Below are 19,923 nucleotides of genomic sequence, written 5' to 3' on the forward strand. Positions count from 1 at the left end.
GCTCTTTCTCATCTCTCACTCATTCCTAGCTCTATCCATGACTGGAAATCACATTTTTGCTGAACTAACACCTCTTCAAAAAAGCTTTCATAGTATATCCAGCATAGTAGTTTCTCCCCATTATTTCCTTTTACCACTCTCATTCTTCCACAGCTATAATAACCTTATTTGTTTACTCCCTATTTTCTGTCTCTCCATAAGAATGAGGGTGAGGTCCTTTTTGGTCCTGTTAACCAGTGTCCAGAACAATATCAGGCTAGGCTCCTGATGGGCACTCAGATAATTGCTGAAAAAAGAGATATGCAAGCATCTCTTTTATGGAAATCATTTATGGAGTCATTTATGGAAATCAAGTGTAGTAGTAGTGTGCTCCACAATTCTGAAGCACACCTTGAAATTTTCCCTGGGCCTCTCATAAAGTCACAGAGTAAACAGAGGAAGGTAATTTTATTTCTCCAACCTGCAAATTAACAAACTTTTAAAAAGAAACAAATTATTAGCATAAGAGGTAGAATCATATAGATATTTCTCACTCCACCAGGTCAAAAGAAAAGAATACGAGGACAGAAAGAAGACAAGCTTGCTAAGTTCTGTTCAGTCTATAGTCAATATGAAAAGGTGCCCTTCGGAGCCACAAAGAAAGATGAAATCCTAGTTGATTATGCTTATTCCTGAAGGAATCAGTCTTGCTGGTAGCTGTTAAGTAATAACTCAAATGTCCATGTTCAGCATTGGAGTCCTTGAACAAAGAGCCTTCTTTCAGTTCTGGTTCTCCCCATTGAGGATACAGAAATGTCCAGCAGCAATATCATAACAAATATCCCTACTGTTTCAGGGTGAGACATCCACTCACCGTAAGAACAGAGGAGGACTCCTGGAGAGAAGTGGGAAGTGTTCCCCACCAAAGAAGCTGAGATCCTGTAAAGATAGTATTCTTGTGTTTCTGTCTTGGAGGTGAGTTGATGCTGAAGTCAACTGGGTTTTATCAATTCTGATTAGAACATGAAACACCCACTGGGTGTAACAAGGTGCTGGGTTGTGCATGGGTTGATGAGGCAGGAGCAGCCAGGCCAGCACAGAGTCAGAGGCCTACTCTTCTAGTGTTGGGTCCACTTGATGCTCTTAAGGTCAATGCCATCCTGCACCATCTCCCAGAGAGGACTGCCAAAGAGAAGAGGTATTGGATAAGTGATGGCTTAGAGAGGAAGCAGCCAACATTGGCTCCTAGGCCAAGAATCCTATCCTAAAGGAGTTTTCCTATACTTAATCTACAAGTTACTAATTTTGTACTGATATTGATGCAATGACAATTATTAATACTATCAGTAACAATAATGGAAAACACCTAAATTTATGTACTTTAGTTTTTAAAAATTTTCCCATAGTCTGAAAACAAGTAGCCGAGGAGATCCACCTTCTGGCTTGTGGAACCCCTAAATCCTAAAATCCAAGTAACTTTGGTGTCCAGCTGTGTGTGAACACAAGGGCATGAAGACCAGAGAGGAGCCAGCACTGCAATTTCTTTCAAAGGCTCTCTAGTACAACAGTGCACACCTCATTTCTCGAAGACGCTTCACATGGTGAATGCACTTTTCCACTGTGTAGTCCACTTCCTCCTCTGTAGTGAAACGGCCAATGCCAAACCTGAAAAAAGGCAAAGGAGAAGGACTCTGCATCAGAGCCCTGGCACCAAGGTAAATTCATTCAGCAAATGCTCAGTGAGGATCTACTCCACAAAGAATACGGAGAGAACATGGTTCTTCCTCTCAAGGTCAGAGTTTCTCAGAGTTTCTGTGGTGTGTGGACCAGCCACCTCAGAATCACCTGAGACGTTTCCTACTCCTACAGACCTAGTGAATCAATCTCTGAGCATGGGACTCAGAAATCTTCATCTTACACAAACTTCCCAGGTGATATTCAATGATGTCTGAAAAATCACTGCTCTAGAAACCTTCATGAAGAATTAAGAAAGGATATGGAAAACTAGATTGAGGAACACTATAATAGGAGATGAAATACACAAAAGAGGATGCAGCTTGACTGACTGACCTGATAGAAGAGTGAGCTAAGTCCTCATCAGCGCCAATTGCTCGAAGGACATAGGAGGGCTCCAGGGATGCAGAGGTGCAGGCACTGAGGAGAAACAGAGCCTTGCTCAGTTCATCATGAACATCTGCTTTTAGCCCCAACGCCCCCACCATCTTGCTCCCCCAACTAGGTCCCTGAAATCGTATCATGGAGACAAAAAGAGACATTCTCATTTGTCAGAGCTAAAGGGCTTGATGCTACCTGCACTTTCTGGGATATGAATCTAGCTCCTCTGGCCCATATGAAGGATAAACTCCTTGAGCAAGGACATTGCCAAAGCATGACACCACATGGGCCCGGCTGACAACAAGAGGCTACAGAACATGTGCTCACTCCCCTATGACTGAATACACCATATTGTACCAGCTAAATCACAGCTAAACCCTTGGTGGTCTTTAAAGCACACTTTAATTCTAGAAGGCTTGCCACAGCACTGCTAATATAATACTAGAACAGATACATGCTACTCCTGGGTCAACAAAAGGCACAAAATTCTACCCCAGGAAGCCCTCCTAGAGTGGCAAACTTCAGCCGTACCCAGCTAGCTAAAGAAACGGACGCTTACAAAATGACCTTTACTCTTAACCAAGAGCTCCTGTGCATATCATCTCTACACTGGGAAGCTTAATAATCTGTTATAACACTTAGAAGCCTGGCTAATCAGTCCCGCCACAGTCCCTGTCTATCTGGTCCAACTTACCTCCCCGAAGATAAGGCAACATCCTTGAGTGCCATTAGCAGACTCTCCCCTTCCACATAGGCAAAGGAGAGGTTGATACAGCCTGGAAGAAAGACCCATCATGAGAGGAGACCCAGAGTCTCAGCCTCTTCTAGAATGGGAATAGAAAGGGCATGTTCATACCTGGGTAATGGTGCTCAGGGTCCCCATTCATCACCACATCTGGAAGGCTCTTCATTATCTTCTCTGTCAGCCGCTCTGCTAACTTTGAAATTCGCCTGTGGTCATACTGAGGAAAAAGCAAGGGAGAACTAAACATAGTGACCATTAACAGCACAGAAGCACAGAGGATGAGTAGCCCTTCTCCTGTGCCCAGAACTGACTCTGCGTCAGACGCACCTATTGTCCTGTGTCACTCAAGGAGAACACTGTGTCTTCAGCACCAAGCACAGCACCTGATATGCAAAGGTGCTAAACAACTGGACACATCTAATAACCCAAAACTAAATGAGCTGATAACTGAAAGGGCCTGGGTCTTAGAGTCCATAACACCTCTCTAGAACCAGATGCCAGCAGCACTGGGACAAGGATGGTTTTCTTAAACCTCCTCTTGGGTTAGAGATTGGACTCGGTCGTGCTGAGAAGCCTCTATCAGGAGACCCAGCACAGGGGAAGAAGCTGTGAGAAGGGACTGCTCTCGCCATACCTCCATCTCCTGCTGTGCCACTTCACATGCAGCCCCCAGCCCCACCACCAAGGGTGTGGGCACTGTCCCAGACCGCATGCCCCGCTCCTGCCCCCCTCCACTCTGCAGGGCCTCTACACGCACACGGGGCCGGCGGCGAATGTAGATGGCTCCAACCCCTAGGAAACAAAGTTTGTTACAAAAAAGAGAAAAAGAAAAGTCCAGGTGAAGTAAAATATCACTTTCCAAAGGGGTCAAAATAGTCTTTCAACTTTAATGTAAGCTTGAAAGTTTTCAAAATAAAAAAAGGTGTGTGTGTGGGGGGGGGAAACAGCAATAAAAGCATACATAATACTTATCAAATTACATCAGGAAGGTAACTACCAGGAATAAAGACTCATTTTAAGTTTAAAGTAACTCCTTGCCCTGGCAGGGTGGCTCAGTTGATTGGAGTGTCATCCTGTACACCAAAAAGGTTGCGAGTTCGATCCCTGGTCAGGGCATGTACAAGAAACAACCCATGAATGCATAAATAAGTGGAAGAACAAATCAATGTTTCTCTCTCCTGCCCTCCTCTCTCTCTCTCTCTCTCTCTCTCAAATTAATAAATTTTAAAAAATAAAAAAATAAAAATAAAGTAGCTCCTGCTCTAGATAGGTGGCTCAGTTGGTTGGAATGTCATCCCGTACACCAAAAGGTTGTGGGTTTGATTCCCAGTCAGCGCACAACACCTAGGTTGCGGGTTCAATCTCCACAGACACACACATATATATATATATATCTTCAGTTAAAGTCAATAAAGGCAAAACTTTAAAGATATAATGGAAGCTGGGCTTATTAAAATAATAGCTCACAGAAATACTCTGTGACCTCTGGGAACCTTTAGATGTCATCTTATATATTTCCAGGAGCTATCACACCTTCTCCCAGGGTGTACACTCAGATGACACACCCTGCAGACACAGAAAGTGTACTGGCATTATCAACCACCACAGGACCTCACCCCAGAGACAGCGGAAGAGCTAATTGTTTTTTATGGCTACCTCCATAAAATAGAGGACAACAGTACCTTCACAAAGTTGGGGTGAAGAGGCAGAATTCTAGCTAGAAAACATTCCGAGGCCGAGACCACATGGAATAGACAAGTATTACTGAGAGACTAACAGAAGCACAGGTCACTAAGAGATGCACAACCCACGCAATCTTCCTCCAGGCTAAAGCAAGACACAGGGGAATGAAAGACTCAAATATTGCTCTGCATAGGGGGCAGACAAGGTAGCTGGACTTCACCCTTGTTCCTCAACAGATTGACGCCTACATGCTTTCTAAGGATTCTCTAAAGAGAGCAGAGAAAAATGGTCTGCTAGACTGTAACTACGAGTATCTACAAATAGGCAAGTGTTCTTGGCTATTGCTAAATAACTCTTGCAGAGTAACCTGCCTCTTGGCAACACACTTCCACACCTTTCTCATCCTTCTCTTCTTCTCCAAAGCACATTACCTTTGCCTTTTCCTCTCCTAAGCCTCGTCCAAGAACCCTTCTTTTTGCCTCTGTAACTTGTTTCCCAAACCTACATTGCCCAGCTGACTCACTTCTACTACTTCTGTCATTTTCTAAGGAAACTTTCTCTTATAATTTGAAAAAATATATAAAAATAAATACATGACACTTGCATTTTGTAAGGCACTCTGGATTTACAACTTCTGAGCAATGGTAGTCCCAAATAAGTGCAAGGAACACCTGTCAAAGGGTTTACTGGGAGGTGTAGAGCAGAGGAACTCTAGGTGGGGCTGTACCTTTGGGACCATAGATTTTGTGACCACTGATGCTCATGAGATCAATTTTCATGTCGTTGACATCAAGTGGGATTTTTCCAACAGCCTGGGCTGCATCAGTATGGAAATACACTTTTCTGGAACTGCAAATCCGTCCTGAGAAAACAACAGAGGGGAAGGAAGAACCACAGCACAATGTTGAGAAGTCACCTGGTAGTAGTCCCACAATATACCATGAGTTTAAGGACAAAACTGTATCAGGCATTAGCCTCTAACCATATAAATCATTCTCTCTCCCTCCTTCCCTCCCCCTCTCTCTCTCTTCAATACTGGTCTTTCAATATATCAGGTTAACTTTCATATTCTTTTTGATTTAAAAGAGGCAGAGATTAACAGATAGATTTGCTAATGTGACTAAGATTATAGAACAAGTCTCTAGCTCTAAGTGAGCATAATAAAGAGATACAGTATTCTCTCACTTATCGCGGGTATTATGTTCTAGACCCCCCCGCGACAAGTGAAAATGCACAAAGTAGGAACTTTACATTTATTTTAGTATTTATTTATATTTTAAGGCTTTATAAACCCTTCCCACACACTTATAAACCGTTCCCAGTCCCTTATTAACCTTTTCCACACTTTTATAAACACTACTTATGTTCTTAAACATATTCTACACTCTTAAACCTACATAACTTTAACAACATATGCATACAGTACCGCAAAATCCTGCGGTATAGGGAAAAATCCATGATAAATCATTAAATATAATATTTTTTAAAATCCTGTGATACAGTGAGGCCACAATAAGTGAACCGCGATATAGAGAGGGACTACTGTATCTCTTTTCCCAGATTTTCCTACTGCACTCTATAAAGTGTTTCAGCTCCCAGTCCACTCCTGCTCCTCAGATGAGTCTGAGTGGTGGGCAAGCATCAGGTGAGTATCTATGGTACTCACCTATTTCTGCAATGGGCTGCTTCACTCCAATCTCATTGTTCACAGTCATGACTGAGACCAGGCTGGTATCGGGCTGGATGGCAGCTTCTAGGTCCTAAGAATATCAGGAGTAAGAAGACTATATAGTACTACCAAGTAGTCCTCCCTAACTCAGAATGTAGGCAAGCTTAGTCTTGAAAAGGAGCCTTTTGCTACACACTTATCAGAATGGTCTAAATAAGAATAGTGAAAAAAAAAAAAAAGAATAGTGACAATACAAAAATGCTGGCAAGGATGCAAGAAAACTTGATCATTCATACACTATTCGTGGGAATGTAAAATAGTACAGTCACACTGAAAAACACTTTGGCAGTTTTAGTTCTTTATAAAATTGTGAACAAAAGGGGTGCTGTGATAAACCAGTGACCAAAAGTAACTTCACATGGTGATGTGATCAAACATTCCTAACTGGACCCTGGCCAGGTAGCTCAGTTGCTTAGAGCATCATCACGATATGCCCAGGTTTTGAGTTCGATCTCTCGATCTTTAGTCAGGGCACATACAGAAGGCAACCAGTGAATGCGAAGACAATGGAACAACAAACGGATGTTTCTCTCTCTTTCATCTTCTCTCTCTAAAAAATCAATTTAAAAAATTGTTTTAAGTCAGAGGCCTTGTAACAGAGCAGTGAGGGGTTCCCAAAGTCCCCACAACTCACGGTTTTGGGGATGGGAGAAGGAGATAATACAGCTTTTAAGGTCCTTCCTTTGCATGTCTATGACAACGTGGTAACTAGGTAACAGCTATGCTGTAGCCCAGGAATAAAGGACAGATGACAGACTTAAGATACTTTTCATAACAATAAGGTACGGTGCTCAAGGTCAGCATTTAAAATTAGGGAGAGCCATGAGGATAAAAGGAGAGAAGCCAAGCAGTCTGAAAGGATGTAGATAGGACTCGGCCAGGAGGTCTGGTGTGTAAGACAGCCATGATGTAGCAGTTTGGCAGCTTGGTAGGACAGCTGGTTGGACATGGGACATGCAAGCAGAGTAAGTATAAAAGAGAAGAGGAAGAGTAGCTACGAGGAAGGAGCCGTGAGCTGGAAGGGGATTCAGCCGTGCTGCCTGTAGTGAAGTACAAGCTATGCAATTTGTAGTGAAGCTGGTCTGTGGTGAGAAGGAAGAAGCAACCACGCAGTTTGTAGTCAGGATTTGGCCATGCAGCCTGGGCTAATAAGAAAGTAGGCAGGCTGCTGCTTTGATCGTGCCTGCTCCAGCTGACTCCGAAGCCACCAAGGACTCTGCCTTGCAGACTTGGACTCTGTCTGGACTCTTGGAACTTGGGACATAGGGAGAGGACACTCTCTTAGGACTTGTGCCTTTCCTGGACTTCACCATGATCCATTGTAACACAGCACATGCTTTCCTGGACCGTTATACAGAGGCTGATGACATTGTACCCCAGATCCTGAAGGCGAGAGTTGACAGATAAGGGATGGGGAACTATTGGGCTTGGTTTTGGTTTAAAGCCTTTTGGGGAGCAAGGGAAGTGCTCAGTCTTGGGGGAGAACAGAGCTCCGAGCTAAAGTGCTCCCAGCCCCCCCAAGGCTGGAATATTGTAAACAAAGACCTGTTTTTCTCAACACTAATTGTTGGGTGGTCATATACCAAGGCGCAACGTGAACAAACCCTGCTTTGCTTGTAACAACCTGACAAAACAAAATGTATTACTGGGTAACTATTTAAAAAAAAAAAATCCTAACTGAACTGGTGTAATGGGTACTCGTGCCCCAGGCCTCGAACTTCTTTTGTAAAAGGTTTATCTTTGCCTTAAGCAAGCCCTGTCCATTGTTCTGGGTCATCTTGGTTAACACACCTTTGAAAAGGCAGAGTAATCCTCTTTTCCGAACCCTTCAGAGGTTTAATTACCCTCAAAGGAGCACACAGTCTTGTTAACTATCCTGTAAACCAATCATAGAGATCTCCCCACCTTGTTTTCTTCCACTTTTCTTGTAATCTTTCTTATGTTCCCATCTTAATTGCAAAGTACAACAGGGCTCTGCCTACAAACTGCATCTTAGGATTTATCTAAGGATGTTAGTATCCAAAATCTGATGGACGAGATGCTTGGACTCACTAGCCAAAATGGACATATAAGGATATGGGGCAAAAAGAGAAACATTCTTCTAAAAAACTACCCCTCCTCTTTAGTGAAGAGAGACTTTGGTGTAAGGGAGGAGGAGGCCAGAGCTTTGCCACGGTATGAGCCCCTGGCGTCCTGCACACGTGTCCAGTGGCTCCCACACAAACCAGGAAGCACCAACAAAGTTGAGAAATACATCCTTGAAGAAAAGGAAGATGTTAGAAGAGATGCCAGGGGAATATTGAAAGGATAAAGTCAGCGCCACTTGCTATTATGGTGCCATTTGCTGAGCAGGCCTATGACCTTGTTAAACATGACTGCCATTTTACTTTTCTGAGCTTAGGTCCCCAGGACTGGAAATTACTGGAAAGCAAGAACAGAACATGACTAATGCCCCTCCCCCTAGAGCCCCAGGCAAAAGATAACACTGGAACAAACTGCAGTATATGCAAAACCAACCAAAACCTCCTGCATTACAAAGTCCACAAACAGCCCAGAAGCCACACAACAGCAAACCCCCACTTTAATAATCCAATGAGAGCTCAAAGCCCCCACGCTTCAGTGCTGGTGTATCTCTCCGCACCATGCCCCTCTCCTCTCTTGGAGAGTGAATAAAAACTTTACTCTCTACACATTCTTCTCTTTGTGAATTCTTTCACAGCCCATGTCACTGACCTCTCCAACAAATATACTCTCATTTTCTCTGCCAGGTCTATTCCTCTAAGTCCCACCCTCATCATTAGTGCCAGTCCTTCCTTCAAGCTTGTGCTGAGGCTGAAGAGAGAGATTTATAGGCTGAAGCCATGCTGCTCTGGTTTTCCCCCTCCTGCCAGGAGCCACTCCTACCTTCAGGTCAATGATTCCACTCTTCTTCACTGGGATGTAGGTGACCCGAAAGCCCTCAGCTTCCAGTGAACGGCAAGAGTCCAAGACACATTTGTGTTCTGTCTGGGTGGTGATCAAGTGCTTTTTCCGTGACCTGTAAAACCTGGCCACCCCCTGTAAATTGGTGGTGGTGGAAGGAAGGAGAATACACTCAGAGAGACAGCAATGACTTCAATTTGTAAAGGGAAAGTGGGCAAGGGTGGTATACTCCAACATCGATTCCCTGACACTGACTGGGTGCCCTACAAATCTATTTATGCTGATGCTAACACCCAGAGTTAATGCAAATCCCACAGGTTAAGGAGCTCAGTCCCAGAAGACTGCTCCCACTTCAAATGCAAGCCACAGGTCCTGGGTGTCACAAGCACCACCCATACTCCTGCCCAGCTGGCTACAAATTCAGGGCTTCCCACAGCCCTCTAAAAGATCAATAATTCACTCGAATGACTCACAGAACTCACGAAAGTGCTGTGCTTATGATTAGGGTTTTATTATGAAACACTTTAACTCAGGAACAGCCAAATGGAAGAGATGTGTAGGGTGAGGTCTGGAGTGGGGAGGGGCACAGAGCTACTATGCTCTCTCCTTGTGAAATCTAGACATGCCACCTTCTCAGCACACCCATGAGTTTACCAACCTGGAGGCTGTCCAGAGTTTTTACGGGGGTTTCATTATGTGGGCGTGAATGGTTAAATCTTTGGCCACAGGACTGAACTCAGTTTCCAGCCCCACCCACGCTCCTCCACAGAGGAGAGAAGAGCTGGAAGTTCCAATCCTCTAATCACATCCATGATCCTTCTGGAGTGGCCAGCCTGTCCCTTGAAACTTAAGGGCCCATTGCCCTGGCTGGGTAGCTCAGTTGTTTAGAGCATTGTCCCTAAAACGCCAAGGTTGTGAGGTCGATCCCCTGGCAGGCACATACAACAATCAACCAATGAATGTGTAAATAAGTGGAACAGCAAATCAACATCTCTCCCTCTGTGTGCCCCACTTTCTTTCTCTAAAATCAATTGAAAAAAAAACAAACAAACTAAGGACCCATCATGAATCACCTCATTACCATAAACTCAGATATGGTCCAAAGGGGCTGATTTTGACTAAGAAATGACAATCTTATCATTCAGGACACTCCAAAGGTTTTTGAAGCTCTGTACCAAGAACAGAGAACAAAGACCAAATATATTCATAAATGGAAAAATAGAGAACATGCCTATCCTTACACCCCAAGCAAAAGCCTCTCTCTTTTATTTCTATTTAAATAGCAAAACATGCAAATATGGTGATACTGATACCCAAAGCTGGCAGTGTAGAGGTGAAACTCATACGTTTACTGCTTATGGCAATATTTATGCTATAACTCTTCAGAGAATTATGTGGAAAGATGTCTTAAAAGCAGTATTCACATTCTTTAACTGTGATTCCTCTTTTGGGAGTTCACCTTAGAAAAATATTTCAAAAGATAGATGAAGCTATAGAGACAAAATACGCTTTAGTAACACAATCCTCAAGAAAAATGGAAAGGTTAAACACATCCAACAAGAGAATGAATGGTAAAATAAATACTAACTTGTAATAACACAATTCCATAAACAAGAATGTAGTTATATTAAAAATAATGGAGGTGGAAATGGAAGAATATAGGATATGTTATTAACAGCTACAGAAGAATAAATATGACATGCTACATTTGTGAAAATATTTTAATTTTTTATTTTTAATATTTTATTTCTTTTTAGAGGGAGGGGAATGGAGGGAGAAAGAGAGGGAGAGAAACATCAGTGTGTGGTTGGCTCTTGCGCACCCCCAACTGGGGACCTGGCCCGCAACCCAGGCATGTGCTCTGACTGGGAATCAAACCAGTGACCCTTTGGTTCACAGGTCAGTGCTTCCTTCTCTTTCTCCCTCCCTTCCCCCTCTCTAAAAATAAAGAAATATGGCCCTGGCTGGTGTGACTCAGCCTACAAACCAAAAGGTCACCGGTTTGATTCCCAGTCAGAGCCTGGGTTGTGGGCCAGGTCCTCAGTGTGTCTCTCTCACATCATGTTTTTCTCCCTTCCTTCTCTTCTCTCTAAAAATAAATAAAATCTTTAAAAAATAAATAAATCTGTTTAAAAATATATAAAGAAAGAAACAGGAGGAACTTGTTGCAAACAGATCTGATCAGAAAGAAAAGGAAAGGCAAGAGGAGAGCAGCTCTGAAATCATATATATAAGGGTGAAGCTGAGAAACACGCCCAATCACAAGTGCATTCTGGACTTCACTGTGACTAAATCAAAAGGATGGAGAGAAGGGTTGAGTCGCCATTATCCATCTCTGAAGTAGCTGGTCTCCCAAAAAAGCAAGTGGTTAATGGTCTAAAAACCACCTCCTTTCCTATCCAACTACCTTACTAAACTCAGTTCAACAGGAGCAAAGGATCGAAGGAAGCAAAAAAATCAGAAAGAGTTTGTGTTTGTGTCTTCTCTTTACAATAGGGTGGGAGTGGGTGCCTGGGAAATACATGCACAAGCCCAGATGATAGGACACGATCTCCCAAGTCAAGGTAGCCCCGATATGCCCTCTGGTTCCCTTCTCTTACCTTAATTGCTATGTTATTGGATTCAGTAGCACCACTCGTGAAAATGATCTCACGAGGATCTGCTCCAATGAGAGATGCTACTTGCTGCAAGCCAAGAAACAGAGATAAGTAACATCAGTTCCCCAGAAAAGTAGTTGGTTATAACATAAAGCTAGGACCGAGCTCTGAATCAAGAAAAGCTACATGGCATTCTATCAACTTCCCAAGAAGCAGCACTGCACCTACTAGGGTCAGACAAGGATAAATTTAGTTACATCCGAGATCCCAGGCTCTTTCCCAGCCTAATGCAAAATACTACTACTACTAATAATAATAATAATGGTGTTCTTAAGAAATCACTATTGAATATATATATATATCATGGCTAGCATGATCTCATTTAATTTACCCAATATCCCTAGGAAGTAGGAACTACTAAAATCTCATTTGCAATGTAAGGAAACTGAGGCTTAGAGAAATTAGATAACTTGCCAAAGGTCATTTAGCTAGAAAATGTGGGAACTAATCAAATGCCTTAAGAGGGACCCCAAGGCCTGCTCTCTGAAAGAGCCCCAAATCATTTCTACCTCCACCCACACTTACTGAGAAGGAAATGCCTCCCACAGGCCACTGAATCTTGCCATCAGTACCTCCTTGACTCATCTGTACTAACCTGGCGAGCACGTTCCATGGCTGCCTCACTCTCCCAGCCATAAGCATGTGTCCGGGAGTGTGGGTTCCCATAGTAGTTGACTAGGTAAGGGAGCATGGCATCAAGCACCCGAGGGTCCTGAGCACAACAGAATAGATCAGTCTTCTGGAGCCCAAAGTTAACTCAGGCCCACTCCATTTCCTCAGACCTCCCCCAACACACTCCCAAAGCTTCAGACACTGCCTAAATTAGGATACAAGCATCCTTCCAGCCCCTCAGGTACTAACCAAATATCAATCTAATACACTCCCTCTCCCAATCCATCTTAAATCAGGCTATTCAACCATCTTCCTGGGTAATCTACAAACATTGTCTTGAACTGATAGTCATTTCTGCAGGTGGTCCCATCCCTACCAGGAAATGATATCTACAAGGGGCCAGAACATGACAGAGTCCCTATGTTGGTGAAACCTTGCATTAATATTCAAGTGCTTATCGTGTGCTGAGCTGCTAAGGTTGTTTTATGTCTTTTAATCCACTTACTACTTGCCCAAATTCATATACTTACTAAGTTGCAGTCCTGCTAATCCCAAAGCCTGTGCTTTTAACTACTACTATAGTGCCTGCACTGAAGTGATTTGAAGATCAATAGCTTGGAAGTAGCTGAGTCATTTCTAGTGTACTATAACTTAAGCCTCCTAACTCCTGGCTCACTCCTTTTCCCAGTACATACTCATCAATGGCTCTTAGTTCTACAAGGATCCATCCATTTCTGTACATTTTCACTTCTCCAATATAATTCCTATAAACGGCTTTGGGAAAAGCTGTCCCTCCATCCTTACCAGAGGAGTTGTAGCTTGCACATCCATATACAGAGGTCGCAGCACTGACTCCACCTCCGGAGCAGTGGCTGTATCTGAGGGAACAGCAGACTGGGGAGCATGGTCTAAAACCGACAAAAATATGGAACGGAGGGGCCAAGTGAGAAAGGATGCAAATATAGACACAGGGTATTCAAGACAGCAGAAGGCAAAACCCGGTTGGTGGTAAGTTTAAGGAATGCTGGGGTTCAATCTTAATGAAAAAGGAAAGAAAACATCAGAGGATTTGAGCAAACTGTTAAAGAAGGTAGGGGACAGAGACAGGGTTCTTAGAGGGGGATGTTGGGACAATATTCAAATTGCACCGTTGGGAGTGAGGAGAGCTCTGAAAGGGCAAAGCCATTTAGAAGGAAGGTAGAAGACATAATAGGTAAGATCTCCCTTAAAGGTCACTGGCTACACGACTGGCACCTCTTAAGAGTTGGCCAGAAGTCTGCGGGCCATGCCTCAAAGGCTTTCGGGGTCTGCGGGACAGGATCTGAGATGGGTCGCGGCGAAGTCACTAAGAAGGCCAGCCTGAGAAAGTGGAGGGATGCAGCCAAGGGGAAGGGTCGGAGCGTCTGGGTAGCGGGCAGAAGAGGGAGGCTTCAGGATATTCAGGTGCGTCGCGGCGCGGAGAAAGGTCCGCTCCTTCTGGGAAGGTGGCAGCGAGCGCGACCGGAGCGTACCGCGCAGGCGCAGACCCCGAGTGGGTGCCTCGGGCCTCTGCCCAGGAGTGGCGGGGACCGCCGCAGCCACCCGCCTCCAAGCTGTTCTCAGCAGCATCTTCCCGAAGGCACAGCCCCTGGCCCCAAGCGGTTGCAGTCCTTAGCTACGGATTCCCGGAAGTACTATTCAGCGCCCCGGAAGCAATTCCTCCAGCCACGAGCGCGCTCCGCCTCGCGTTCCGTGATAGACGTAGAGCTGAGCTACCGCGGCCGCGAGCGAGGTGAGGTGGGCGCTCGGGGATCCGAACGCTTAAAAGGTGATGGAGTCAGATTACTCGTTGATTTTTCCTTCCCTAACTTCATCGAACCCTTATGCACGCTCCCCACCCACTTTCCTCTGGCCCCGGCCCGACTCTCGGGTTGACGGCCAGGCCTGCCTTTCCCTGATCTTCGAATCCCGCAGATGCCGGTGGCCGTGGGTCCCTATGGACAGTCCCAACCAAGTTGCTTCGACCGCGTGAAGATGGGCTTTGTGATGGGCTGCGCAGTAGGCATGGCGGCCGGGGCGCTCTTCGGCACCTTTTCCTGTCTCAGGTGAGGGGCGCGTGTCGTGACCTCTGGGCGGGACTACCGGACCTTTCCGCCCAATTCCTGATGCCTGAAGTCTTAACTCGTTCCAATCTCCTCGCTGTCCTCTGAGCGAGACATTTCCTAACCACCTTCCGTCTGGAAGGGCAGGTTGGAATCTCCGGTACTTGAGACTATGATCTCTTGACTCAACCTCCTCTCTGGAGCTTACTCGTTCTGTAACCTTAGGCAAGTTGAGCCTGCGTTTCCTCAAGTGTACAATGAGGTAACACCTACTTCGTAGAGTTGCAAGGACCAAATCAGGGCACACTTAGCACACCACCATTTACTGGCACACATTAAGTGCTCAGTAAATGGTTTTTACTGTCGCTGCTATTTCCATTTGCGAGTCGTGAAAGATAATAGTTGAGCAGCTTTACTGTGCTTGTGAACAGGATGGTAGAAATGAAGCAGATAAACCCTACATCCTAAATGTCACAAACTATTATTCCCATTTTTCCAGATTGTAAATTACCATTTACTGAGCACTTACTGTCATATCACAATTGTTATGACTCCTGTTTTATACATGGCACAGCCTGTAAAATGGGTCCACGAGCACTTTAAACACTAGAGAACACCGGGAATCATACATACTCGAGGTAAAACCACAGAAAAATGGTTCCTGTGTACTTTACATTGCCTTTGCTGCCTTCCAGAAACTAAAGGCAGTCTCTGAAAGATCCCAGGTGGGAGGGGATAATGTCCTGTTTTGGAAAGCTGGATTCATCATTAGAAGCACACGTTGGAAAAGGGCAGTTAACCCTGTACGGTATTTTTGTTCCCATTGGCCCCATCTTGGTTTCCTCTCTCAGGATTGGAATGCGGGGTCGGGAGCTGATGGGCGGCATCGGGAAAACCATGATGCAGAGTGGCGGCACCTTTGGCACATTCATGGCTATCGGGATGGGCATCCGATGCTAATCAAGGCAATGGTTGCCCACTTCCACCCCATCCCATCAGTCCCAGCCCATGTACTATAATAAAAAGACTTTGAGTAGTCTTGGTGTGTTGGAGGTGTTTCTTCTTCTCTCAGCCTGTTACACAGCTTGGTTACTTGTGAGGTAGGCTGAGTAGGTTTTCCCTTTTTCACTAGAAATGTATCTGTTAAATCCAGTTAGAAATATTTTTCCAGGCCTGGAACCTTTCAGATTCTAGTGAACCCTTATTATTCACCCTTTTAATGTTGATAAATGATATTATCACCATTTTAAAGGTGAAAAACTGAAGCTACAAGATTTCAGCTCCTCAATGTCACAATTCAAAAGTGGGTTATTTTTAATATGTTCATCCAAAAATTGCCCAGAGAGCTGCTGGCTTGATCAGAAAAAGAACAAATTATCCACAGTAAAACAAATCAAACCATTAGACACTTTTGTAGCTTCTCAACTAAATCAGTCCCAGATTTTTTTAATTTTATTTTTAGAGACAGGGTAAGCGAGAGAAGAAAACATCAATTAATTGCCTGGCCTCTTACAGGCACCCCAACTTAGGACCAACCCCCACCCCATCCATGTGCCCTTACCAGAAATCAAACCTGTTACCTTATGCTTCGCAGGGGACACCCAACTTAGTTCATAACACATCAGGGCAATGCCGGGTTATTTTGTGTAACTGGTTCCCATCCTTCCACAAATTTCTACTAATTGGCTTGATAGGTAGGTTCCTAATGAGTCAAATGCCCCTCACCTACTCAGGCCACACAGAGGCTTTCACAGATTTTGCTGTAAGCTGCATTGCTCACTAAGGTACCTAAAATCTAAGAAAATGGTAGTAATATAAAAGAAACTATTTAACTATTTGGGGGACAGGACAGTCAGATGCAGCCAAAATCAGGGACACTACCAGAAGAGAAACAGCATGTAGATATTCCAGAGTAGGATACTCTCTCATGAATTACCAGAAAGATCGCACTCAGAATGGCAATTTCAACTATGGATCATACTACTAGAGTTGGTACACTTTTATACCACATTTGCTTTGAACATAATTCAATTTTATTCGGTAGTAGTGAGCTAAATTTTGTTGCCCTATAAATACCTATGGCACCCTGGCCAGGTGGCTCAGTTAATTGGAGCATTGTCCCCCAGTACACCAAAAGGTTGCCACTTTGATCCCCAGTCAGGGGTGAGTGGAGTGGGAGGCAACCAACTGATGTTTCTGTCTCTCCCTTACTCTAAACTCAATGTATGCTCAAGTAGACTTTTTAAAATACCTATGGTCATCTTTACTGGCAGTTTCCTGGAAAGGAATGACAACTTGACACAACCAGGAACTGATTCAAAAATAAAGGATTTATGGGTAATTTAGAAAGTTAAAAAAAAAAACGAACTAAGTCAGCTGCTGCCCAGCCTTGAAAAATAAGGTTAATTTTAATCTTGAAACTTTTCTTTAGGTTAAGTAGGTTAAGTAGCTTAAGCAATTAAAAAGAAAGCAATTTCAGCCCTGACTGGTGTGGCTCAGTCAATTGTGGGCTGACCTGGGTTCGATTCCCAGTCAGGACACATGCCTGGGTTGCTGACCAGGTCCCCAGTTGGGGACGTGAGGTAACCAATTGCTGTTTCTCCCCCTCCCTTCCCCGTCTCAGAAAGTAAATAAGATCTTAAAACTATTTTGAATTACTCATAAAGTTGATAGAAAACTGTGATGCTGCCATATTCAAACTTTAATTAAACATCTTGTTATCTGAATCTGAAACTTGTGCCTCAATGCTAGATCAATTCTGTAGAAACAGATGCAGTGAGGAAATCAGTATTTGCAGGTAACCATTCCATTATGAGCAACACTGCCCACTCATAGGTTCAGCTTAGACAAAGCTTAAAGGAGAGTTCAATAGTAAATGGTAAAGGCTGACTATCCAAGTAAAGTTGAAGTTCAAAATCCTATAACATAACAAATGCGATTAAATCTATTTGGGAAATCACTTTGAACTTACACCATTTTTTGTTCAGTATTTACTTTTAAATAGTGAAGCATATTTTCACAAAGATGCTCAAAAAACACAGGACACTTCAGACCTTGATGACTGTTTGGGTTTCTTTTTGGTAAATCCGTTATGATACATTACCCTAAATAAGCAAAGTGCCAAGACACAGTGATATACAGGAATGTACAGACACAACTTAAGAGCTTGACTTGATCCAGACTCTGCTAAGTTTTCCTGAAAGGCAGATATCAAATAACTACAAAAAGTCAAATAAAGCAACTATATATTCATGTTTCTATGACTTTAAAACATTTCAAAAATGAAGATTTCTTGTGGCCTTTTAAAGAGAATTTTATTTGAGTGGTTCTTACAAAGATTGTTGCAATATGAAAGTCATTTGTTTGATAGAAATATCAAGCTGTCTTGTCAAACACACTGAAGTAACCCAAAAATATATTTCAGAGCTCACAGAGCTTAAAAAGAGCAAAGATTATATGCAACCAGACAAAACCTATTTCTGCATTTCCTATTTCTTGCTCAGACTGCTTTGCTTACCAGACTGTCACTAAACATGTTGAGGAAATGCAGGGATCATTTTGTTTGGAACCTTAGACACACCAGAACACATATTTACAAAGAAACGTTTACAGAACATTAATTGAAAAGAGACCATTCAAAAATGCAATTCTGAAACCTTTTTTTGCCAATTTATCAGAATGCAAGATGAGATGTTAAAACAGCCCTTTAGCTGTCTTGAATTTCCATACACTAAATGTGTATTTCAGAAACCTCTGCTAAACCATTAGCCAGTTATCAACATTAGTGAAAATGTGAAATGTAACTGCTGTGTAAAAAGTTAGGCTTCTGAAATGAAACATTAAAAACATCATATCCCTGTCTGCCTTTTTACATTAAGCACATTTGTTCCCCTAAAGCTATTCCTATGGATCTTTAATGTAATTGTCTACATGTACATTTAAAAGGCAGAACAAGAGAACAACAGCTTTGTATACAGTGGGATTTGCTAGTTAGGGAGAATGAGCACACTGAATTCCTGTTAACATTTTTATTTTGTCAAGGTAACAGGAATTGTATACAAATGACAGTAGACCCTTGCCTCTTTATTTTTATCTAAATAAAAGATAACTCAAGATGAATTCTCAAGAAAAAGAGCTATGTACATAAGGGACTATATATCTTCCTTCATCGTCTACTTGGAACCAGTAGTTGTGTTGCTGTCATAGAATCAGGAAAGAGGTTGTGATAAGTTGGAAGAGGTACATATGCTGCTGTTATCATTTTACCTGTTGGGGGGAAAAAAAAAAGGGTAGTTTAACATCTTCACTTCAATTAATTAGAGCCTTAATAATCACTCAGAAAAAAAGATCAAACTCACCAGCAAACCACCTGCCATGCAATGCATTCACAGCAGCAATGGCTGCAGCAATTGATGGGCACTTCACATACACATTGCCCTAAAATACAACAAAAAAAGGTTAAGGGCACTGCCATCAATAGTGAGAATCTGAATAGGTTTCTTCGAGTTGCCTGCAGAAAACTCAGTGCTGTATAATAACATAATTGTTGATCTAGAACTTCACTGAAAAATGTTTTTGTCCTCCCAAAGACTCACCCCTGTACTTTTTTCTATGATTTGAAAGCTGAAGAATATACAATGATCATAATATGACCCAAGTGTCTGTGAAGCTTAAGACAAAGCAACAACATACTTTTGCTTATTAAAAATATCAAAATACCTGAGCTGAATTTTTGTCAACATAAATATGAATAACTCCTCCATGTTTATTACATTCTTCAATCACATCATCCTTAATCTCTGTATCCCATCCAACTTCTTCTTCTCTGTAAGAAAGTATTAAGCTTTATTAGACACTGTCCAAACTCACAAAACGTTATTTTCATCTGCATAAAAGTTTTAAAATATGCATTTTTTAATTTTAAAAAATATCATTAGTGCCCTAACTGGTGTGGCTCAGTTGGATGGGCATCATCCTGCAAAGCAAAAGGTCGCCAGTTCAATTCCCAGCCTGGGTGACTATGAGAGGCAACTAATTGACATTTCTCTCCCTCCCACCTGTCCATCTCTAAAAATAAATAAAACTTTAAAAAGCCGTTGTTAGCAAGTATAGGGCCCTGAAGGAAATCAAAATGATATACACATTGTTTCTAACCAAGCTTATACATTTTTAACACTATCCTTTAATTTACTGACATTTTTCCAATGATACTTATACCAACAGTTTATCTCCATTTCATAGACAAAGCTAATAGCCTCCAAGGCTCTTTCTATGGTAATCTATCTAATACAAACGCAAACAGCTGTTATAGTTATTATATGAAATGTTTCCTCAAATATAATGGCTGACTTATCAAATTAACTAAACAAAAAAACAACCTACATTTTTATTATTAACATG

At 42.8% G+C, this 19,923-nt stretch overlaps 3 protein-coding genes across 5 annotated transcripts in view; 1 reads left to right on the forward strand and 2 right to left on the reverse strand.

Moving 5' to 3' along the window:
- Positions 1-428: 428 nt before the first annotated feature.
- On the reverse strand, positions 429-14,126 carry NFS1 (NFS1 cysteine desulfurase). The gene is made up of 13 exons (XM_090286330.1): positions 13,954-14,126; positions 13,247-13,350; positions 12,426-12,542; positions 11,774-11,857; positions 9,156-9,308; positions 6,189-6,282; positions 5,250-5,384; positions 3,474-3,631; positions 2,951-3,056; positions 2,789-2,870; positions 2,050-2,133; positions 1,555-1,644; positions 429-1,161 (listed from the first exon to the last, which is right to left on the reverse strand). Exons 1-13 carry the CDS (start codon positions 14,048-14,050, stop codon positions 1,098-1,100), a joined length of 1,368 nt encoding a protein of 455 aa, XP_090142456.1. The 5' UTR covers positions 14,051-14,126; the 3' UTR covers positions 429-1,097.
- A 19-nt stretch (positions 14,127-14,145) lies between these two features.
- ROMO1 (reactive oxygen species modulator 1) lies at positions 14,146-15,562 on the forward strand. Of its 2 annotated transcripts, none has more exons than XM_090286332.1 (3): positions 14,146-14,213; positions 14,396-14,526; positions 15,375-15,562. In XM_090286332.1, the coding sequence occupies exons 2-3, from the start codon at positions 14,396-14,398 to the stop codon at positions 15,481-15,483; spliced, it is 240 nt and encodes a 79-aa protein (XP_090142458.1). In that variant the 5' UTR covers positions 14,146-14,213; the 3' UTR covers positions 15,484-15,562. The 2 variants fall into 2 exon arrangements, with proteins under 2 accessions (XP_090142458.1, XP_090142457.1); XM_090286331.1 differs by having other exon boundaries at positions 14,153-14,249.
- A 2,011-nt stretch (positions 15,563-17,573) lies between these two features.
- RBM39 (RNA binding motif protein 39) overlaps positions 17,574-19,923 on the reverse strand; it is a 31,208-nt gene continuing 28,858 nt past the window's right edge. For both annotated transcript variants that reach the window (XM_090286334.1, XM_090286333.1), the window contains exons 15-17: positions 19,243-19,348; positions 18,882-18,960; positions 17,574-18,789 (exon numbers count right to left, since the gene is read on the reverse strand). In XM_090286334.1, the coding sequence (XP_090142460.1) occupies positions 18,689-18,789; positions 18,882-18,960; positions 19,243-19,348 (286 nt within the window). In that variant the 3' untranslated portion in view covers positions 17,574-18,688. The remainder of the gene's footprint in view (positions 18,790-18,881; positions 18,961-19,242; positions 19,349-19,923) is intronic.

This window comes from Furipterus horrens, unplaced genomic scaffold (assembly GCF_987537825.1).
Source record: "Furipterus horrens unplaced genomic scaffold, mFurHor1.1.pri manual_scaffold_8, whole genome shotgun sequence".
Taxonomy (NCBI): domain Eukaryota; kingdom Metazoa; phylum Chordata; class Mammalia; order Chiroptera; family Furipteridae; genus Furipterus; species Furipterus horrens.

Coding starts and splice junctions, on each gene's coding strand:
- NFS1 (XM_090286330.1), bottom strand. CDS start 14,050: ATGCTGCTGAGAACAGCTTGGAGGCGGGTGGCTGCGGCGGTCCCCGCC. Junction 12,543..13,246: donor TGCAAGCTACAACTCCTCTG/GTAAGGATGGAG, acceptor TGTTGTGCTCAG/GACCCTCGGGTGCTTGATGC. Junction 3,632..5,249: donor CAAAATCTATGGTCCCAAAG/GTACAGCCCCAC, acceptor TTTGTTTCCTAG/GGGTTGGAGCCATCTACATT.
- ROMO1 (XM_090286332.1), top strand. CDS start 14,396: ATGCCGGTGGCCGTGGGTCCCTATGGACAGTCCCAACCAAGTTGCTTC. Junction 14,527..15,374: donor GGCACCTTTTCCTGTCTCAG/GTGAGGGGCGCG, acceptor TTCCTCTCTCAG/GATTGGAATGCGGGGTCGGG.